This window comes from Schistocerca gregaria, chromosome 3, assembly GCF_023897955.1.
Source record: "Schistocerca gregaria isolate iqSchGreg1 chromosome 3, iqSchGreg1.2, whole genome shotgun sequence".
NCBI classification, from domain to species: Eukaryota; Metazoa; Arthropoda; class Insecta; order Orthoptera; family Acrididae; genus Schistocerca; species Schistocerca gregaria.
The window spans coordinates 509893857-509916349 of NC_064922.1; the positions used below are offsets into that span (position 1 = coordinate 509893857).

The following is a 22493-nucleotide window of genomic DNA, read 5'->3' on the forward strand; positions in this document are numbered from 1 at the left end:
TGTTATGGAAAATTCACTTAATATAAATATGCATAGGGTTACTCAGTCAATTAATTCTGTATGACACACGCCTGAAAGTAAGTGGAATCTTCACAGTGTGCTTTTTTTGTTGTTGTACTACACCAACAGTATTTGGTGACATAATGTATGTCTATTTAACACTAACTTTTATTCTAACAAACTAAATATCAGCTAGAGAGGACAACAAATGAATATATTAGTATTACATTTAAACTGATGAATGTGTCTACTGTTTGTACAGCATATTTACCTTTATGGCCACTTCTGGCTGTTCAATAAAATTCTTCTAAGTTTGTGACTACATTGTCAACTATAAAATTCCAACATCTCAGTGACTATTGCAAGATGCCTCCATAAGGATATATTGCAAACTGCTGAACGAGTGCTAGTTTAATTGCTTATATACTATGAAAGAGTGCTGTCATTGAACATGATGGTGAGGAGGAAGGGTATTAGGTGTTATTTTATTGGTTATTGCATTGGGTTCTGTCATTGGTGCAAATAGGCATTTTCAATTGGAGTTTCCTTTATAGCTTGCCATTGGTGGGGATCGGCAAATAGGAAATTGAGCGGCTACTGCGGATTAGCACTGTTTACTAACTGCCTAGTATTGGCTAGGGCATGCCAGCACTCTGTGTACCCTCTATTGCTGTGGCCTACCATTTGCCTGTTGCTTTGCGAGAGCTGTCCTTCCACAAAGCTGCCACTGCTGGCAGCCAAGAAGCTGTAGCCTGATGGGAAGCTTGGACATAGAGCTTACAGAAAGCCCACCAACACGGACAGATACCTGCATGCATCCTCCCACCACCATCCTATGCAAAAGAAATTGGCCCTGCAAACTTCAACAAAGAGGGCCCACAGGATCAACGATGAACACAATCTCAAACCTGAACTGCAGAACCACAGATTCATTTTTGGCACTCATGGGTATGATATGAGGATGATACATGAAACTATGGTGCAAAAGAAGAAAGGTAATAGGGAAATGTAGAACAAAGCATGGAAGACCACCTTGCTACCATACATACAAGGGGCCACATAAAGTCTGGGCTAAATTCTCTGTCGGGCAGGTATTAAGCCAATTTTTCATAGTAACAACAAAATGAAAGATGTTCTGGGCTTGATGAAAGACACAATTGAAAAGTTTCATGTCACTCTAGTTTATGAAATTGGGTGCGATTGTCGAATGGTTTATGTAGGCAAGACTGGGCACCCAAGAGTCACAAGGTTATCTGAACACTAGAGATATATCTGTCACAAACAATACAACAAATCACTGGTGGCAGAACAACAGGAACAGTGCAGGATGAAGATTCAATTTGGAGGGCCCCTTGTACTGCTGCAATAGCTGTTTACCTTGAGGAGGAAGATCAGAGAGGCTATAGAAATAGTCAAGTGATCCCACAACATGAATAGAGAATATGGGTACCAACTCCTAGCATCTTGGCTGCCAGCAGTGGCAGCTTTGTGGAACGACAGCTCTCGCAAAGCAACAGGAACATGGGAGGCCACAGCGGTGGAGGGTGACAGAGTGCTGACGTGTCCTAGCCGATATTAGGCAGTTAGTAAACAGTGCTACACTGCAGTCACTGCTCAATTTCCTATTCGCTGATTCCCACCAATGGCAAGCAATAACAGAAACTTCAATGGAAATCCCTATTTCTGCCAATGACAAAATGCAATGCAATGACCAATAAAAGGACACCTAATGCCCTTCCTCGTCACCCTCATGTACAATGACAGCACTCCTATGTAGTATATAAGCAATTCAACTAGAGCCCATTCAGCAGTTGGCATGACATCCTGAGAGAGGCGTCTTGCAGTAGTTGCTGAAACGTCGGACTTTTACAGCTGACAATGCAGTTACAAACCCAGAAGAATTTTGTTGGCTGTGACAATGGCCGCGGAAGTCTACATTCACACAGTCTTTTTGTTATGTCTGTCAGCTACTCGATGTCTCCTCTTTAAGGTGAGTAGCAATCTATCCTTCTCAGAATATTGTTAACATTACAATGTAACCTTATTTCTGAGTGCAGGCAGACATTCACTACAGTAATGTAACTGAACAGCTAATTCACCTATAAAATTCTTGGTTAGCTGTGTAAAGAATGAAAAACACACCACTCTGTAACTAAGTTTCAACTACTAGCTCACCTCGGCAACAAATCTTGTAGTTGCTTCACTCAGAACCTTCAGCATGGGAGTAGCATGAGCATAAAATAATGACATGTGATTGGCAAGCTCATTTGTCACTTCTCTTGTATCAGGGTGCTCATAACCATCACTGCTTGACATTCGCTGTCGTGTTATGGTGCGACGATAGTAACTGAAGTCATTCTGTATTGCTGGTGTTTTCATCTATTGTTTGGGAACATATAAATAAATCAGTAATTTCATTTACACAAAATTAGACAGAAGTGACTAAAGCAACCAGTAAAATATTAAAATATATAGCAAATAAACAATCTATATTGTTTAAATAGATTAGGATCCAAAATTCTCAGTAAAATGTTCACTGATAGATGCAATACTCTGAATAATGGGCAAACATATATGAATTAACACTACTCACACAACAATAGAAATCAAACTCAGACTATACAGTATGTTGGTATGACAATAAATAACAAATTAATGGACAAAACATATTTAATATTAAGCCAGTGATTCTAAAAATTGTGCTGTAACAGATTTTTTTGGATAAATGTTACTATTTGGTGAAAGAATTCATATAATGAAATGATAATTTGAGCAAGGGGTTATTTAATGTCAGTTTTTTTATTGTGTGTATATTTATACTGGGTGTCCCAGAAATGTTGCGACAAGCTTTGAAGGTTGTATAATATGTCTTGGGGAATAAAATGAGGATGGAAACCTGTGTCTGGAAATGTCATCCAACAACACTATAGAGTGTTGAAGTTATAGATTCTGGTACCTGCCAGTAGGCCATCACTTAGGCAACAAATATGACTTTGTATGCTGATGGACCATAGGTGGAATGTCTCGCAATGATGTTTGTTATTCAGTGATGTGACTAATTGCCATAATCATCAGTGGAGGAGATGGAGCTAGCTGCTACATACGCAGGCTCAGTCTCCTATAAATGCGATGCTCTGTTGCCTTGGTGGATAATGGTTTCAGACATGGATTTACATCTGCAATTTATTTTTCTCTTGTATATTGGAAAACATTTGTTTTTAGAGGGGTCCAGGAGAAACATAAACTGTGGATGGAAACAAGTCTCCAAAACAAACACCCATCAAGACAACAGAGCATTGTTTTTGAAGGAGACAAGGCCCGTCTAAGCAGCGGCTAGCTCCATCTTCTCCAGAGGCGGTTGTGGCAATCAGTCATGATCACTGAATAACAAACAACTTAATGAGACATTCTGCCAACTGACTGTCAGTGTACAAAGTGATTTTTGCTGCTAAAGGGGTAGTCTAGTGGCAGGTGCAGGCACCAGCGCCTGCAACTTCATTTGTTCCTCAGGACACCCTCTACAGCCCCTCGAAGTTTGTCATAACATACCTGGGACACACTGTGCAACAAAACTATTATTATCAGGATGCTGCTATTAACATCAGCTGTTCTATGCTTATGGTGAAATTTTACCACAATTTTAGTGTCTCTCCTGTACCTGAACGAAATGATTTAGATTATGTATATTATGAGATTAATAAATCACAATTTACAAGAATTCACAATTCTACATCTACACCCCACAAAGCAGAGTGAATTGCATGGCAGAGTGTACATCTCACTGTACCAGTTATTAGGGTTTTTCCCCATTCCATTCAAGTATAGAGTGTAGGAAGAATGAGTGTTCAAATGTCTCCGTGTGTGCTGTAATTAATCTAATATTCTGCTCACTATCCCTATGAGAGCAATACATAGTGGGTTGCAGTATATTCCTTCAATCATCACCAAAAATCAGCATTTAAACTTTATTAGTAGGCTTTCTCAGGATAGTTTATGTCTATCTTCAAGAGTCTAGCAGTTCAGTTTCTTCATTATCTCTGTGATCCTCTCCCACAGATCAAACAAACCTGTGACTATTCATGCTGCCCTTTTCTGTATATGTTCAGTATCCCCTGCTAGCCCTACTTGGTATGGGTCCCATACACTTGAGCAGTATTCTAGGATGGGTTACACGAGTGATCTGTCAGCAGTGTCCTTTGTAGACTGATTGTGTTTCCCTACTATTCAACCAAGAAACAGAAGTCTATCACCTGCTTTACCCATGACTGAGCCTATGTGATGATTTCATTTCATTTCATATCCCAACAAGTATTACATCCAGATATTTATATAGTTGACCGATTCCAAATGCGACTCATTGATGATATTATCATAGGATACTTCTTTTTTATTTTGTGAAATGCACAATTTTACATTTCTGAATGTCTAAAGCAAGCTGCCAATCTTTGCACCATTTTGAAATCTTATCACAATCTGACTGAATGTTTATGCACTTTATTTCAGACAGTACTTCATTACAGATAACTGCATCACCTGGACAAAGTCTGAGGTTACTATTAATACTGTCCACAAGATCATTAATATGCAATACAAATAGCAACGGTCCCAACCCACTTCTGTTAACAACTCTCCATCCAAGATAACTTGCTGTGTCGTTCTATCAAAAAAGTTTCAACCCATTCACAAATTTTACTTAATACTCCACATGATCATACTTTTGATAGTAAGTGTTGACGTGGTACTGAGTCAAACGCTTTTTGGAAATGAAGAAATACTGCATCTACCTGCCTGCCTCGATTCAAAGCTTTCAGCATGTCATGTGAGAAAAGTTCAAGTTGGGTTTCACATCATTGATGTTTTCAGAATCCACATTGTTTGGCATGGAAGAGGTCATTCAGTTTGAGATATCTCAACAGTGGCTTGAGCTCTGAATAATGTCTAGGATTCTACAAGAAACGGATGTTGAAGATACTGCACAATAATTTTATGGATCACTTCTACCTCTTCTTGTACACATGTAAGACCTTTGTTTTCTTCAAACAACTGGGCACGATTTTCTGTCTGAAGGATCTACATCAGGTTACTGTTAAAAGATTGCCTAACTCAGACACAAATTCAGTATAGAATCTGATAAATAGTCCATTGCGTGCTGCAGCTTTGTTCAATTTAACTGATTTCAGCAGTTTCTAAACATCACTAACACTTATTTCACTCATCTGTCCCGTGTGGTACAAGGGTTGAAATGGGGCTACTCTCCATGGCTATTCTTTGTAAAGGAACATTTGAAAAAGGGGTTAAGCATTTCTGCTTTGGCTTTGATACTCTCATCAATTTCTGTTCCTGTCTCAACCATGAGTGTCTGGATGCTAATTTTTATGCCACTAACAGTCTTCATGAAAGATCATTTGACATAATTCTGCTATGTTAGACATTGACGGCTCCACACATTGCTCTCTTGGCATCCAAACAAGATTCATTCAACAATAACACTACACTTTGTTTTAAACCTGTTATGCAGCAGCTATGTTTCTGTATAGTGACTGTATACCATGGAAGGTCCCTGCCATTATGAACTGTTCTACTGGGTACATATTTGGTGTATGGTCTACTCTTCTTCCAAACTTCAGCCATGGCTCCTCTACATGCTCTTGTCCTGTGCAGAAACTTCCAAGTTCTCCTCACTGAGATATGACACTATTGGTTTTTGTCTAGTTTACTGAACATATATATTCTCCTACCTGTTTTAGTTGCTTTTTGTACTTTGGTAATCAGTGTTGCCACAACCACATCATGGTCACTGATAACACTTGCAATGTGGATGTTTCAAGGAGGTTGCATCTATTTGTTTCCATTAGGTTTAATATATTTCCATCATGAATATGGTTCTGTACTAACTGTTCTATGTAGTTTTCAGTGAAGTAGTTTAGTAATGTTTCATAGAATGTCTGGCCACTGCTAACAAAACTAATTTTCCCAATTGATTATTGGCTTATTAAGGCTCTACTAATGATTGCCGTATGATTGAGGACATTAAGTATAAGAGAACAAAGGTTTTCTCTAAAGCTGTTGCTTGCATCAGGAGGTGAGTCTGTGGGTCAGCAGAATGACCCAATTACAGTTTTATGCACACCTCTGATACTAAGTCTTGCTCAAACAATGTTGCATGCAGCTTCAGTTTCTTTCTTGGTGGATTTGAGCATCCTGTCTACTGTGACAAATAAACCTTTCAATATATACTTAAATTTTCCCAAAAATCCCACTGCTATCAATTTCAGGTTTTAATGAGTAACTTGTATTACATGAGCTTCACTGATTTTCTGGCGTGCTTCCAACTCTGGCACTTTGCGTTGAATGTTTCAGCAATTAAGTACTAGATTTTAATACTCTTGTCTGTCAGGGGCATTTCTTTGGATCTTACACTGATACTTCTGGGTCTTCTACAGCTATTGTTACCTGCACCTAATCTAAAAAAAAAAAAAAAAATTGTGGCCGCCCCGCCCCTCCTTCTTTCTCACACGCACAGTCAGCTACTAGAGCAGCAGCCTCTGATGTGTTATGATATAAAAAGTAATTAAATATTTTTGGATGAGTCATTATATTTGATTGTATAGTAGAAATGCTTTTTTCTCAATAAACTGCACATATTTTCTAAAATAATAGTTTCACAGTATGCATGAAGATGTGCCAAATAAAAATATATGTGCTTCAACATACCTTGTATTCATCAAATTTGAGTACAAACTCAAGAATTTCAGCAAACTGCTTTACCAGAGCTTGTTGAGTTTCTAAATGTTGGGTAGGAGTCATTGAGCCTGAACATAGCTGGAATAAAATCTTTGGAACTACAGCCTCTGAAACAACCAATTACCTGTTTGAGAGTAAACAATTATGCACACAGAAATCAAATTTACTACAAGTACTTTCACCAGATTAAAACTGATACTCTCGTAAGGGAATCTGTTAGTAATATAGTAACTGATTAATAAGACACTCAAAATAACTGTAGTTAGTTAAATATCTTCCATGTATAAGGATAATGATTATGAAATAATGTTGATGACAAAATTGTTATTATTATTGTTGTATTTGCATATTTTCTTACCAAGTTCTGTAGAAAATTCATAAAACCTCTTCAGTTTTGTAACCAGAGGCATCACTGCCTGCCAGGCTTTCTTCTGATACTCTTCAGTAGGTGATGAAATAGCCTACAAAAATCAAACATGATCAACATACAAAATTGAAAACATTAATAAGTTATATATCTTACTATATTGAATAACAGCTTTGTACCTCTCTTATTTCTTTTCCTGCTCCCTTATAACACTGGATGTCTTCCAAAATCGATTCCGAGTTTCTCAAGACCCTTTGTACCTCTTCAAATGTTTCTTGCTCCGTCTCAGTTGGCTGTGCATCTTCACGAGAGAAATCAGAAATTCATTAGAACACAATACTTTATACCACACTAGACTTTGTTATCTGTACTGAATCATCACTAAAAGGTTCAAAGCGATACAGGAAATTGTAGGTAACAACACAGCTGCATAATCACTTACTTTCAAAATCAAGGAACACATCATATTTTTGTGGAGAACAACAATTTGAGTCATCTCTTGCAAGAAGGCTTAATAATTTGCCCATCTTCGAGTAAGAGCTCTGTCAAACTGCTTTTTATTTTGTTCTACCACACCATCACGGTCCACCTATGAAAGAAGAGAAGAAAATTACAAAAACAAACAGGTAACTCATTTAAGTCCTGTATTTAATGATACATAATTCACTTTTTTTCATTTAGAAGACTGTACAAAATGTTTCTGATTAGATAACGCGCTACTAAATCTAAAGCTGATAGGCACTTTGATATCTTTCCTGAATTATGCTAAATATCTGGAAACTGTCTTTATATAACTATCTAATATGTGTGTCCACAATGAGAATAGCACAGCAGCAAACCTGTGAAATTTCCACAGTTGCCGAAACAAGAGTGCTTGGAGTTTTTTGACACTAACGAAATAAGCAATGAGTTATTAAAAGAATAACAAGTATCAGTAGAATTCATATAAGTTTTCAATGAATGTTTTAACAAAACTTACTAACTACTCCACCTTTTTCAAGAGCAGTCTATAGAAAAATTTTGAAACCGGCTTTTAAGCCGCTTAGGACAAATAAAATTGTAGCCGCAAAGGCATTTACAACCGCCTAATAAAACGTTGCTACGACTTTTTCTTGTAGCACTTTCACTAATCTGCTCGCAAATATAAACACAAATCGTCATTTGCAACAATGGAAGTCAGAATTTGTTTTGTTTAACAATCACATCACGCTAACTTTTTTATACGAAATTCGTCTGCTATACCTCAAATGACAACTTGTTTGTTTTGGTTTTCAGTGATGCCTTCGTGCAAAACACTGTCGGTACACAGTCGCACCAACATTCAAAAGTCATATTACAATTTCCTATCCAAATACGCCAGACATCAAACGTGCAGTCAAAATAATTTCGCAACCATCACGGAAGTCTACTTTCGCTGTAAGTAAAAATCAACCAAGAAAATCACTTATTTACTATCTACATAGTTCCCAAGACAAATATTCTTCCACGCTAAGTGGAATTCTGTTTTCTTTTGTCGGGAAAAACTGTATATGTGGAATCAGCATGATTACGGATAGTACAAAACTAAACTAAGATAATACAGTTTTCTTTTAATTTCGTTCCTTTGTGGTCCGTCCTTCTACAGATGCTCTGTGCGTTTGGCGATATTTGCCAGTAATATAAATTTAGAATATTGCATTCTGAATATTCCTTACTACTTCGGTTCAATCGAATGATTGTCAGGGACCCTGATGTGTGATGATAATACGTTCATAACGATTCGCTTTGGATTACCAAACATTATACAGGAACCGGTAACAATGGAGCGCTCACTATTCATGGTAAGTTAAGCAAGTATCGCGGACTAGTTACACGACACATTGAGGTCCCGAAGCATTACGTAATTTCATATAAATGTAACCTTCTTTTTTTTTTAAGAAAGAGCAACGAGCTTCCATGCTAGGATCTCTCTCTCTCTTGTCTGTTGGCCTTTATACTGATAGGACGCTCTATAGCTGCATTCCTTTTGTATCATTAATTAATCTTTATTTTGTGTAGTAAAATGTGATATGTCACGTATTAGCTTTAGAATCACTTGCAGTTTGTGGCGTGGAGAAACAATAATTGGTATTCTGTCATTTATTCTTTTGCAGCTTCTTACGGCGTCCCTGAGATTAATTTCCGATCATCAAGAAGCGTTTTGCTAACTTGAATGCAAGCGCGGAAGCCTAAAAACTGTGATTCCGTTTCGCCCGTAAATTATAGATGCCGGACCCGTAAAACTGACAGTGGTATTCTTTTAAAAGTCATTTTGGCCACCAACAAAGATGCACCCATCATCAGCAAATGGCCGTCTGCGCCAGTTAATTGTTAAGAGGTTTCTTTCCAGTGATTAATTTCTATTTCTCTTTAAAGACTAGTTATCACATATTAGAGTAATCTTGCGTGAGCAGACGCGGCAGCCTTATAGACTGCAGCGAGTTGCTCTTACATTCTTGAAATTTTGCCCTCAGCAGATGAGTTTGTAGGTAGTTGGGAGCGGGCGTGGTAATTAAGACGGCAAATAACTCGCACTCCCGTCTCTTACTATAAATAGAGATACAGTTGTTCTTCCTGCGATATAATGGTGAGGTGGGGTGGGGGTAGACCCAATGGTTCTACGCACCCACAAGTTCGAACAAGAAAGACAAACACGAATGGTAGAACTCGGTTAGGCAAGCCCAGGTAATGCATAATTATGCATCAACCACCAATCAGCTCAACACTTTGTTTAGTTATTTTATTTCTAATTCCATAGGAGCAGTGCAGCACAGTATCATTATACTAAGTTATTGTTGCTGCTGTTGTGGTCTTCAGTCCAAAGACTGATTTGATGCAGCTCTCCATGCTACTCTATCCTGCAAGCTTCTTCGTCTCCGAATAACTACTGCAACGTAAATCCTTCTAAATCTGCTTACTTTACACATTTCTTGGTCTCTCTCTACGATTTTTATCTCCCAAACTTCCCTCCAATACAAAACTGGTGATCCCTTGATGTCTCAGATTGTGTACTAGCAATTGGTCGCTTTTTCTGGTCAGTTTGTACCACAAATATCTCTTCTCCCCAATTCTATTCAGTACATCCTCATTAGGCAAGTGATCTGCCCTGTCAATATTCTTCTGTAACACCACGTTTCGAAAGTTTCTATTCTCTTCTCTCTATGTAATGGAGTCCATAATGAAAGATCAGCTATTAAGTTATTTTGAAGAAAACAACTCCTTTTATGATACATAGCATGGCATTCGGAAGGGCAAGTCAACTACAGCAGCAGCACTTGACTTGGTTACAAATATAACTCGGGGTTTTGAAGACAAGGCGTCTTTAGCACTGATACTTTCTGACCTTAGTAAGGCATTTGATTGTACCCTACATGAGGCGCTGCTTAGCAAGCTAAAATCATATGGTATTGGAGAAGCTGTTCTACAAACTCTCAAATCCTACCTAAATGACAGATGACAGACTGTATCACTGCAAGGTCAAGAATCAGGTGAAGTGAAGTTAAAACATGGTGTGCAACAGGGATTTGATGGTTGGTTAGTTGATTTAGGGGGAAGGGAACAAACAGCGAGGTTCATTGGTCCCATTGAATTAGGGAAGCATGAGGGAGGAAGTCAGCCATGCCCTTTCAAACAAACCATCCTGGCATTTGCCTGAAGCAATTTAGGGAATCAAGGCAGGGATTCGTGATAGGGCCCCCGTTGTTCTTAATTTTCTTTAATAACATAGGCTCCAATGCTTGCAATGATTGTTCTGAAAAAGGGGGGAGAATGTACTTCAAGCTGCTCAACAAGCACAAGTCCTATTCAGTGAGGCCAAGGCCTGGTTCATCATGTACAAGATGAAAATTAATGAAGACAAAACACAGAGAATGATACACAGTCAAAGTGATACTGGAGCAGTGGGTGACACAGAAGCTGCTAGGCTTTGTTTTTATTTTTTATTTTTTTATTGATACTAAGTTAACCTGGCAACAGCACACTAAACATGTTACGTATGTTCCCAACTCTCATGATCTGTACCTCTCGAGGAAAGTAAAAGGTGTTCTAACACACCAGTATCTATTAACAGCATACTATACAATGTTTCACAGTCACAACAGCTGTGGACTATTACTGTGGGGCAATTATGCAGGTTGCAAGACTGTGCTTTTATTACAAAAGAAAGCAATGAGGATAATTATCCCATGCAACAAAACTGACCATTGCAAACCAATTTTTCCCAGATTAGGAATTGTGACTGTTTTCAGCCAACATATTTTCAACTGCCTTGTTCACACAAAGACAAATCATGAGACCTACAGAAAGACAAATAAAGTTCATCAATACAGCATTCGCTATAAAGATAGTATAGACAGGTCAAGATACAGAATAGCTTCCCAATATTTGCCCTAAAATTACTTAATGCTCTACCTAAGGACATACAGTCATTACCAATGGAACAATTTAGGACTAAAATTTTGTGTATGTTGTAATATCAACCTTTGTACACTGTAGAAGACTATTTCTCTGGTGATAGAATGATGTCTTCCTAAGCTGTAACTCAGTACCAATGAAAATAGCAGCAACTCTGTTATTTTACTCATGATTGTCTTATTATTGTAATGTATGTTGTAATCTATTTCTTAAATATATGTTTTTAGTACTCACTTTAGTATCACAGTTTAAGCTGCAATTTGTTATTAATTTTAATGTGGTAATATTATTGTAAAATTGACACTGACTGTCTAGCCATGGCTGGGGAGTGATAAAGAACTGGTAATAATGGTAATAATAATGAATCTGCAATTTAATACGGTCTATTAACCATACAACAACTGAGAAATTTTTGTAGACAAGAATTTCTATACCTAAAGCTCAAGCTATGCAATATAGCAAATGGAAGGAACTGTAAGAGATCGAATTTGAAACTTCTGGATCACTAATCTGATATATAACTAACTGAATTACATAGACATTTATAAATGTGAAACAGATACAATTTCATCTTTACTATTAGTATCTGAAAGAAATTGGGTTGAAATTACAACCCCTCTATTGTTTCTATAAATCACCTACAGTAAATGCTTGTATAGTTATTTTGAAAGTGCCACAGTTGTTTTCCAATTCAAGTTTGTGCTCCGCCTCTAATGTACTTGCCACACAGATGCCATGTTAAATCCCATTCTTGCTTCATTATTACAATTGTTATTGATATGAGACAGATTACTTGCATATGCTAGTTTCTCAGAACCATGTTGATAAGAATTCATCTAGTTTTATTTCTTGTAAGTATGCTGGGCAGTGATATATTTGAAGCTAGTAGAAGAATTATTCTCTGTTTATATATATATATATATATATATATATATATATATATATATATATATATATATATATCACCTATTCACATGGAAAATGTAGTACTATGTGTAGTCATACTTATAGTGTTTGAATAATAAAATATTTCGTATATCTTGTAGTTCTGAGAATGACATTTCATTCTGTACAACTCATGTTCTCTAAAGACTGTTTTCCAAAAACTCTTATTATGTATCACATCCACTGTTGCAACAAATGAACTAGGTATGTATTAATTCTGAATTGTTGTGAAGTTAAGTAGTACTGGAATTTCGATATTTTGAGAAACAACAGGCAAATATTTAGGATTTAGCCCTGATCTAGTATTCTTTTTAAATTGGTTTTAAATAATTGTTAGAGTGAAAAACCTGTAGCAGAATAAAATATTCATTTTGAAAGAAACAAAAGCCAGTGGCTTTCACTGTTTCATACCATTGATATCATTGATATGAAGTATGCCCTTTGTAGAGTTTTAAAAAGTAGTAGAGAAATTTTGTCGGTTCATCATTCATGGTCAGCTACCTCAACGAATAAAGATATGTCTAAGTACGAGATCCACAGCAAGATAATTTGCAGACACTTCACAGAAAGCTTCTAGAAGATACAATGTTCGTGGTTCTAGTTACATTATTTTCTGGTGTGATTCTACTAAAAATAAAGAGTGAAAATGAGATAACAATATCATTTTTCTGTACAAAGGAATGTGCACAAAACCTTCCAAAATAAGGTCAGAATTAGTTCTTGAGGAAGGGCTAAATCTACATCCACGTATATACTCTGCAAACAACTGTGAATCACACTGCAGAGAATACTTCCCACAGTACCAGTTATTAGGATCTCTTTCCATTCCATTCATGTATGGAACGAGGAAATAATGACTCATGTGCACACTTCATAAGTTTAATCTTGTCTTTGCAATATGTAGGTGGCTGTAGTATGTACCTAGATTCATCATTTTAAGTTGGTTCTTGAAACTTACTAACAAGGGACACATTTGATATTGAATGTTCAGAACCACATGAAAACATGCTTAGATTAACACTCAGTCATAACAAAACAGTGGTGTATGTCGTTTCCACACAAAACATTGGATCCTACAACAAGTGACATTTTAATCCTGGGAAACAAAGTAACAATAGCGCAAAACACACATGTTCTATATACCTGATAGTGCTTTTATTAGTCCTCTATACCTGATAGCACTTATTATGTAGTGAAGACGTGTCATTTTGATAAAGTGGTTAAAACAAAGATGAACAGAACAGTGTGTACATCTCATTAAAGACACGATTTTACATTCAAAATCACTTTCTCATTCAAACAGTCCAATATCAAAAGCAACACTGATTATATTTTCAAATGATTGTATGGGTATGTCAATGTCATAACCTGCCTTTCTCCAAGAATATTGCAACATAGTTGTATACTTTGGTGCAGAAAACTGATTGTAAATCGTAGAGTGAGGTCTGATGATGAAATGATTGTGTCTCTTCACTTGTGGTTTGGCACATTGTAGTCCTATAAAATCACCAATAAATCTGATACAGAGTTTAAATTACTGAGAGAAGTAAACATCAAGGGGTTGACAATACTTTGCTGTTTTTGGTGGCAATATCTTCAGCATAACATCTTTTTTTTGCAGAATTTGCATCTAGAATGGCACAATCTGCATGACCAGACCAAGAATCGTACAGCAATAGGCTCTTTGCACTTTTTACTTATTCAGCAACGACTGAAGTTAGACGGGATTTCATGTGTTCTTTAGTCATTTTTCCACTTTTGCTTACCTACACATGAAAGGAAGCATATGGGCTGAAAGTACCTTGTGCCTCTTGAAAACAAATGTACAAATTGTTTGCTGCTCTTCCTATCGCCACATCAGTTATGTAGTTGTTGGTAGAGCTATGAACAGATTGCAACACACGAGCTGTAGTTTTCTCTCCTCTCTGAGATAGTGTTAATGATGAAGACATTTCATACTGGAAGTGACTGGTCACTGTTCCAAACATTTCTTTCTTCCATACCCTGTTCTGTCATAAACTTGTTCGCTTCCTTCACAAACTGTTGTGCCTTGTGACATATTCATTATCGTCATCTGTATCGTTATGTGTAATAATTGAAGTAATATGTCTGGGTGAAACGTCATATTCAGCCTTAAGGTTGTAGGAAAAAAAACTGAAACTTTGAAATTGTCCCAGCCAACCATTTTAGACGCTTCTAGTGCTCACATTTGCAGATGCCAATAGTGAACTACACATCCATACGAACTTGCTCTACGAAATTGCTACATTGAACGCTGTTTTATAGTTTGTAAATGCGACAGTCTGTTTCCTTTGAAAAGAGCTCCTTCTCGGCTTGTGCTAGACACATAATTTGGAATTAAGCTTAAATCTGATTCACTTTTAACGCAATTATAGGGAACCGTTAGTTTGCTGTAGGAATTGAAGACACGATTGTAATAGTCTTCCTAAATGGTCTGTAGTACACTGTCATCAGTATCTTCTAATACAATGACCCTCTACTGCTTGGGTGGGGGTAGTTAGCACTCACTTTGGCTAGACTATTCCTGGTGTTCTGGGGATGAACGGCGTATACTGCTTAAACAGCCACTTTCAGGTCCAGGTCGATCCTGTACTTCAAGATCAGTATATCTATCTAGCGAAATGTCATCTATTTCTTTGTCATCCTCATTATATTTCTAAATTATTATGCAGATGAAAAGCAGCAGCTTGTTTACATGTAGGCCGCCGAGTACTGGCTTCCACAGCTTCTCTTATTCTATCGATATTCTCTGGCGTCCGGGATGACCTTGGACGGTCTGTCGACTTACGTCTCAACGCCAAACCGGTAGCGCTCAAGTTACTCATCCACAGAATAATTGTGTTGCATGTCCGAATTTTTCCTTATGGATCTAAATTAAAACGCCTGCGGAACTGCCGCTGCAGAGCAATACAGGAATCGCCACTTTAAAAAACGCCTCGACAACAAACGCGCGATGTTCAACTGACCACTGCTCCATGACTACTAAAAATGTCCACGTGTAGGCTATGAAAAGCTATTATATATATATAAAAAAATGGTTCAAATGGCTCTAAGCTCTATGGGACTTAACATATGAGGTCATCAGTCTCCTGGACATCACACACATCCATGCCCAAGACAGGATACGAACCTGCGACCGTAGCAGCAGCGCGGATAACATTTGTAGGATTAATTTTCGTCATGATATCTCTGTACACTGTTTACGCAGCAATCCGTATGCGAAAATTCCAAGACACATTCATGCTGCAGCTGTATCATTCACACAGCTCGAGCACTTGTTAGTGCAGCTACAACATGTCACCATCTGATGGCGCTAGCAGGCAAGTGCAGAATTTTGCATGGGAATGATGCACACCGATGTTGTTTTTATGATCGAAAGTGGTTGACTAAGCATGGTTTCGTGCGGTTCCGAGAATTCGCGGTCAGATGTGTCCCTTTTAAGTGGACTTTTCAGGAAAGGTTTGTGCCTATCTTCAAACAGTTGCCAGTTCAGGTTTTTCAGCATCTTCGTGATGCTCTCCCATGGATCAAATAAACCAGTGACCACTCGTCCTGCTCTTTTTTGTATACGTTCAGTATCCCCAGTTAGCCCTATTTGCTACACGTCCCATATTTTTGGATGGGCCACATTAGTATTTTCAAAGCAACAACCTTTGCCAACTGATAGCATTCCACTAATATTCTACCTATGAACTGAATTCTGCCACTTTCTTTACCTGTCACTGACAAGTGCATGTAATAGTACCATTCCATAACCGTACAAAATGTTACACCCAGGTATTTGTACGACCTGATGCATTCCTATTGTGACTCATTGATAATGTAGAAAGAGAGTATTGCGTTTTTTTTTTTTTTTTTTTTTTTTGTAGTGCAAAATTTTACATTCCTGAATATGTAAAGTAAGGTGCCAACCTTTACACCGCTTTCAAATCTTGTGCGTCGTTGTTTCCATTTAAAACATATTCTAAGTGTTCATACTTCAGTAAAAAATAGAAGTAAGATTAACTTTAACACCCTTTTGAAGAGAGTGCCATTAGAAATTGAGCATTAGCTCGGATGTTTTTGTAGATGTCATCCTGGCATTTGCCATACTCTACTTAGGGGAAATCTGTATTTCGATGCCTGGACAGACGTTTGAAGACCCCTCCTCGTAGACAAAAGTAATATATCTTAACCGCTGTGTTTTCCGTTATCTCCTCTCGACCAGCGGCCCTAAATTACACTCATGCTCATAAATTAAGGATAATTACAGAATGTGGTGCCACACAACGAGGCACTACACAAAACTGGCGCTAATAGCATAGGCACAAAGGGAACACACACGACACAGATCAGTAAGTCCATGGTATTGATGATAAGTTGAGAAAACTGCCCCGAAACACATGTGCTACAAAACGCCACTGTTTCCCGACATCAATATGGATATCATCACCATGTCCACGTACATAGGCCGCTCAACGGGCTGGCATACTCTGGATCAGGTGGTCGAGCCTCCCATTCTTGCACCAGTGCCTGTCGGAGGTCCTGAAGTGTCCTAGGGATGTGGAGACGTGCAGCGATAGTGAACCGAGACCATTCCAGACGTGTTCGACGGGGTTTAGGTCAGGCCACTCCATTCGCCTGATATCTTCTGTTTCAAGGTACTTCTCCACGATGGCAGCTCGGTGGGACCGTGCGTTATCATCCATCAGGAGGAAGGTGGGACGCAGTACACCCCTGAAAAGGCGGACAAACTGGTGCAAAATGACGTCCCGATACACCTGACCTGTTACAATTCCTCTGTCAACGACATGCAGGGGTGTACGTGCACCAATCATAATCCCACCCCACACCATGAAACCACGACCTCCATATAGGTCCCTTTCAGGGACATTAAGGGGTTGGTATCTGGTTCCTGGTTCACGCTATATAAAACCCGGCGATAATCACTGTTCAGACTATACCTGGACTCGTCTGTGAACATAAGCTGGGAGCACTGTCCCAATGACCAAGTACAGTGTTCTTGACACCAGGCTTTACGGGCTCTCCTGCGACCAGGGGTCAGTGGAATGTACTTTGCAAGTCTCTGGGCGAATAAACCATGTCTGTTCAGTCGTCTGTGACTGTGTGTCTGGAGACAACTGTTTTAGTGGCTGTGGTAAGGTCCCGAGCAAGGCTACCTGCAGTGCTTCGTGACCGTCTGCGGGCACTGATGGAGAGATATCTGTCTTCTTGGGTGTTGTACACTGTGGACGTCCCATACTGTAGCGCCTTGACGTTTCCTGTCTGCTGAAATCGTTGCCATAATCTTGATTTCACACTTTGTGGCACACGGAGGGCCTGTGCTACGAACTGCTGTGTTTGATGAGCGCCCTAGTATTCTACCCCTCATGACGTCATCAATATGTGTTCTTTGAGTCATTTTCAACACACAGTCACCATTAGCACGTCTGAAAAAGTCTGCACACTTAGTCACTGCACCGTACTCTGACATGCACCAACACACCTCATTAATTTCGGCACTGATCTACAGTGATCAGCCAGAACATTATGACCACCTACCTCATATCTATATAAACCAGTCCAGGAGATAGCAGCGTCACCTGGCGAGTAATGACTGCCAGCTCCCTCCAGCGACCTACCATGGCCTTATTGCTTCCATGCTACCACGCGTCGCTGCTGTTATCCGTGCCATGGGTGGAAGTACTGGCTACTGGATAGGTGGTTATAATGTTCTGGTTGATCAGTGTACACTTAGGAGCCACATTATGAGTGCCCGCTTAATAGCATGCTGGTCCGCCTTCATAACACAATGCTGCAGCGAGTCTGCGTGGCATGGTCTCCACAAATACTTGGTTGGTTTTCTGAGGTATGTAGCACCAGATATTCACGCACACGTCACGTAATTCCCATAAACTGCGGGTCGGTGGTTAGTGGGCACGAAGCTGGCGACCAGCGGGTGTGTGTGTGTGTGTGTGTGTGTGTGTGTGTGTGTGTGTGTGTTGGGGCTTACGGGCGCTCAACGTCGAGGTCATCAGCCCCCTGCCACACATTAAAAGAAACGAATGTGGACAGGCTTAGCAAAATCTAAGCACACACGCAAAGAAAGCACGAAAAGAAGGAAAATGCTATATAAGAAAGTAAAACGTAAGAAAAACGAAAACGTAGCATCAAGAATGCCGCAGGTAATTGTCATTGGCTGGCCACTTACATAAAATATGGGCGAGCTTGTCACACAGTGAGCAAATTAAGACCCTCTCCCTAAAATCTTTGTAAAACATTTGACAAGTCACAGAACTTTAAAACTTTAACCACAGTCGTTCGAGTGTTTCCTAAACACTCCGCCGGCAAGTCAGCGGCGGCCCGCTGGTCAGAAAATAAAACGCAATCCAATAAAACGTGGCGCACAGTGACCTGGACGCCACAAGCACCACACATTGGAGGGTCCTCTCGCCGGAGCAGGAAGCCATGCGTCATAGGGCTGTGGCCTATCCGAAGCCGAGTGAGGAGAACCTCGTCCCGTCTACGGGGCTGGAAGGAAGTACACCACACACGCATTGTGGGCTACTGCCGACCAGTAGCTTCCCAGATGTGTTACATAGGATTCACATCAGACGAATTTGTTTGCCAATACGTCAGCATGAGTTCAAATGGTTCAAATGGTTCTGAGCACTATGGGACTTAACATCTGTGGTCATCAGTCCCCTAGAACTTAGAACTACTTAAACCTAACTAACCTAAGGACATCACACACATCCAACCCGAGGCAGGATTCGAACCTGCGACCGTAGCAGTCGCGCGGTTCCGGACTGAGCGCCAAGAACCGCGAGACCGACGCTGCCGGCAGCATGAGTTCCCTGTCACGCTCCTCAAACTACTGTAGCACGATTCTGGCTTTGTGACATGGACAGTCTTCCTGCTGGAAGATGTCGTAGTCTTCCTAGAAGATATCGAGCACAAAGGGATGGAGATGGTCCGCAAAAATGTTCACATAGTTCAGAGCTATTATGGTTTCTTCGATTATGACCACGGGTCCCGTGGAAGCAATGTGAATGTCCTCCATACGGTTATTCCGCCCTCAATGTTCTGCGCCCATGGAGAGGCCAGTGTTCCTAGCAGCCATTCGCCTGGATGATCACATATCCAGAGACAAGAAACGTGAGTCTTCCGACGGGGCGTCATGTTTCCATGGATCCGCAGTCCAATCTCTATGATCCCATACCCTCTGCAGTCATAACTGACGTTGTCACTGGGTCAGCATGGGAACAGGTAGAAGCCCTCTGCTGCGGAGACTCATGTTCAACAATGTGGGAGGAGCTTCTGAACACTAGCACCTGCTCCAGAATTATGCTCCGCCATTGCATCTGCCACAGATCGCCTCCTATCACGCTGTACAATGCGCGCAAGCCTTATACAGTACCTCCACGTTCTGTGATGCGTATTGGACGGCAGCACCTTGTCGCCTACTTGTGATTTCACCATCCTCTTTCCGTAGATGCTCACGAGAATAGCCTGCGAACTGTCGACAAATTTCTCCGTCTGCTAGGTGCTCACCGCTGCGCCTCAAGGTGCCAAGTTATACCAATCTGTCCTTTGTCAAAGTTACCTATTTAAATGATCCCCATCTGTGGGCTGCCTCATCACTAAAATTATTCACCATTCGTCTGTACTCCATTACAGACTTTACTCACAGCGTCATGCCCCCACAAAACTAAGAGGCAACATTCATTCTTGCGACAACCAATGCTTCAGCTCACCTTGTACTTTTCGAACGTATTTTGAATGCAAATTGAACAACAGTGATGATAACCTCCAGTCTTAATTCTTACCCCCTTCCCCCCTCCGTCCCCCCTCCCAAGGATTTCTTTTTCTTGATTTTCCACATTTTCTATTCCTCCGTGATTTTTGTAGATATTGCAGTTTACGCGTCTGTCTTTGTTATTTGTTACAATTGTTATTAGTATTTCACATATCTGGCTTCTCCTGACACTGTTGAAGGCTCTCTCCCGGCCGTTAAATACTATGAATGTACTGTGTTTTATCCGGATTTTTCTTCTCATTAAGATGATCACATCAGAAATGTTTGTCTAATACCTTTTCTGAAGACACATACAGTAGAAGCCGAATGGGCAGCTTTGAGAGACGAAATATTGAGGGCAGCAGAGGATTAAATAGGTGAAAAGACAAGGCCAAGTAGAAGTCCATGGATGTCACAGGAGATATTAGATTTAATTGATGAAAGTAGAAAATATAAACATACAGGCAATACAAATGTCTAAGAAATGAGATTCACAGGAAATGCAGAATGGCTAAGCAAGAATGCCTAGAGCAGTAAAGTAACGATATACACGCACATACACGATAATCAGAATTATACTTTCGCTACTTGAGAGAGTCCCCGGGAAAGGCGTGTTTTCGTAGGACACTGAAACTTTGTGGAAACATTTGTAAGGACATGCGAAAGAGAAGTAACGAATAAACTATTGAAATAATCACGTTTTGATTTCCACGTGAGAAAGTAGCAATTGTTAATTGATTTCCGCGTTTACGTTCCAGGTTACAAACGTTGCTCATTGTGGCGACCTTCTGCAACCACGAGAGCCTGGAACCGCACTAGGTGGGATGTTAGCTACATCCCTCGCTATGTTCGTCTTCGACGTTCAAAGTGTTTTACTGTCTTGTTGATAAATCCTGCCCTTCACGTAACCCCACAGCCAGAAATCAAGTGCGTTCAAATCTGGTGATCTTGGTGGCCATGCATTTTGGAACGATCGGCCTATTATTCGGTATGTGTTGCGGAGTAATCGAATGGTCTCATGAGCGATGTGAGGTGGAGCTCCATCGTGTATCATAACAGTTGAGTCCCAAGCACTTCTCTCCCGCAGAATAGCGATCACATGCTGACGAAGCAAATCACATTAACATGTGCCGTTCAACGCTTTATGTTCTTGGTCCTTGGCGTCCAAGTTCTTCCTTACGTCTTCATAGCCGTTCCGGCGCCTAACGGCAAGTCATGACACTGATACTGCTAACAACGCAGAGCCTACAACGCACAGTCTGAAAAAAATCCGTGTAAAGTTAGGTACTCATATGGTAAATAGTTTTTCGTCTATACTGGCTAAGGTAACGAATGATTAATTATAACCACCCTTTAAAACTAGGGGAAATATAGATACTGCGTATAGGAAAACTGAAGAGACGTTTGGAGAAAACAAAAGCACGTGGATGAGCTGTATGTGAAGAATTCAGATGGAAAACCAGTAGTAAACAAAAAGGGAAACCTGAAAGATAAAAGGAACGTATAGAAGGATTATAGAAGGAAAATTACGTGGAGGCAGTATTATAGAAAGAGAAGGTAGATGAAGATAAGAGATATGATACTGCGAGAAGAATTGGACAGAGCGCTGAAAGACATAAGTCGAAACGATGACCCTGGAGTAAACGCCATGCCAAAATAACCACTGATATCCTTTGATATACTTTGGAGAGCGAGCCATGAAAGATGTATGAGGCAGGTCAAATACCCTGACTTCAAGAAGAATAAAATAATAGCAATGCCAAAGAAAATAGGTGGTGACTGTTGAATATCACCGAACTATCAGTTTATTACGTCATGGTTGCAAAATACTAACACGACTTATTTACAGGAGATTGGAAAAACTGATGGAAGCCGATCTTGGGGAAGATCAGTTTGGATTCCGAAGAAATGTAGGAATACACGAAACAATACTGACCTTCCGACTTATATGAAAAGATTGGTTACGGAAAGGCAAATCTAAGTTTATAGAGTTCGTGGATTTGGAGAAAGCTTAGGAAATGTCGACTGGAATACACCCTTTCAAACTCTGAAGGTAGAAGCGGTGAAATACAGGGATCGGAAGGTAATGTGCAACTTGTACAGAAACCAGAAGACAGTTATAAGAGACGAGGGATGAAAGGGAAGGAGTGGTTGTGAAGGGAGTGAGACAGGGCTGTAGCCAACCCCGATGTTATTCAATTTGTGCAC

General features: G+C 39.8%; 1 protein-coding gene across 5 annotated transcripts in view; it reads right to left on the minus strand.

Annotated features, from left to right (window-relative positions):
- Positions 1 to 22493, minus strand: part of LOC126354674 (CYFIP-related Rac1 interactor B) — a 423392-nt gene that overhangs the window by 17941 nt on the left and 382958 nt on the right. For 3 of the 5 annotated variants that reach the window (XM_050004475.1, XM_050004473.1, XM_050004477.1), the window contains 5 exons: positions 7554 to 7700; positions 7291 to 7412; positions 7103 to 7205; positions 6715 to 6851; positions 2176 to 2379 (listed from right to left, as the gene is read on the minus strand). In XM_050004475.1, coding sequence (XP_049860432.1) covers positions 2176 to 2379; positions 6715 to 6851; positions 7103 to 7205; positions 7291 to 7412; positions 7554 to 7638 — 651 coding nt within the window. In that variant the 5' untranslated portion in view covers positions 7639 to 7700. Of the gene's footprint in view, positions 1 to 2175; positions 2380 to 6714; positions 6852 to 7102; positions 7206 to 7290; positions 7413 to 7553; positions 7701 to 8090; positions 8405 to 22493 lie in introns of those variants that run through there. The other 2 variants (XM_050004476.1, XM_050004474.1) reach the window with 2 other exon arrangements.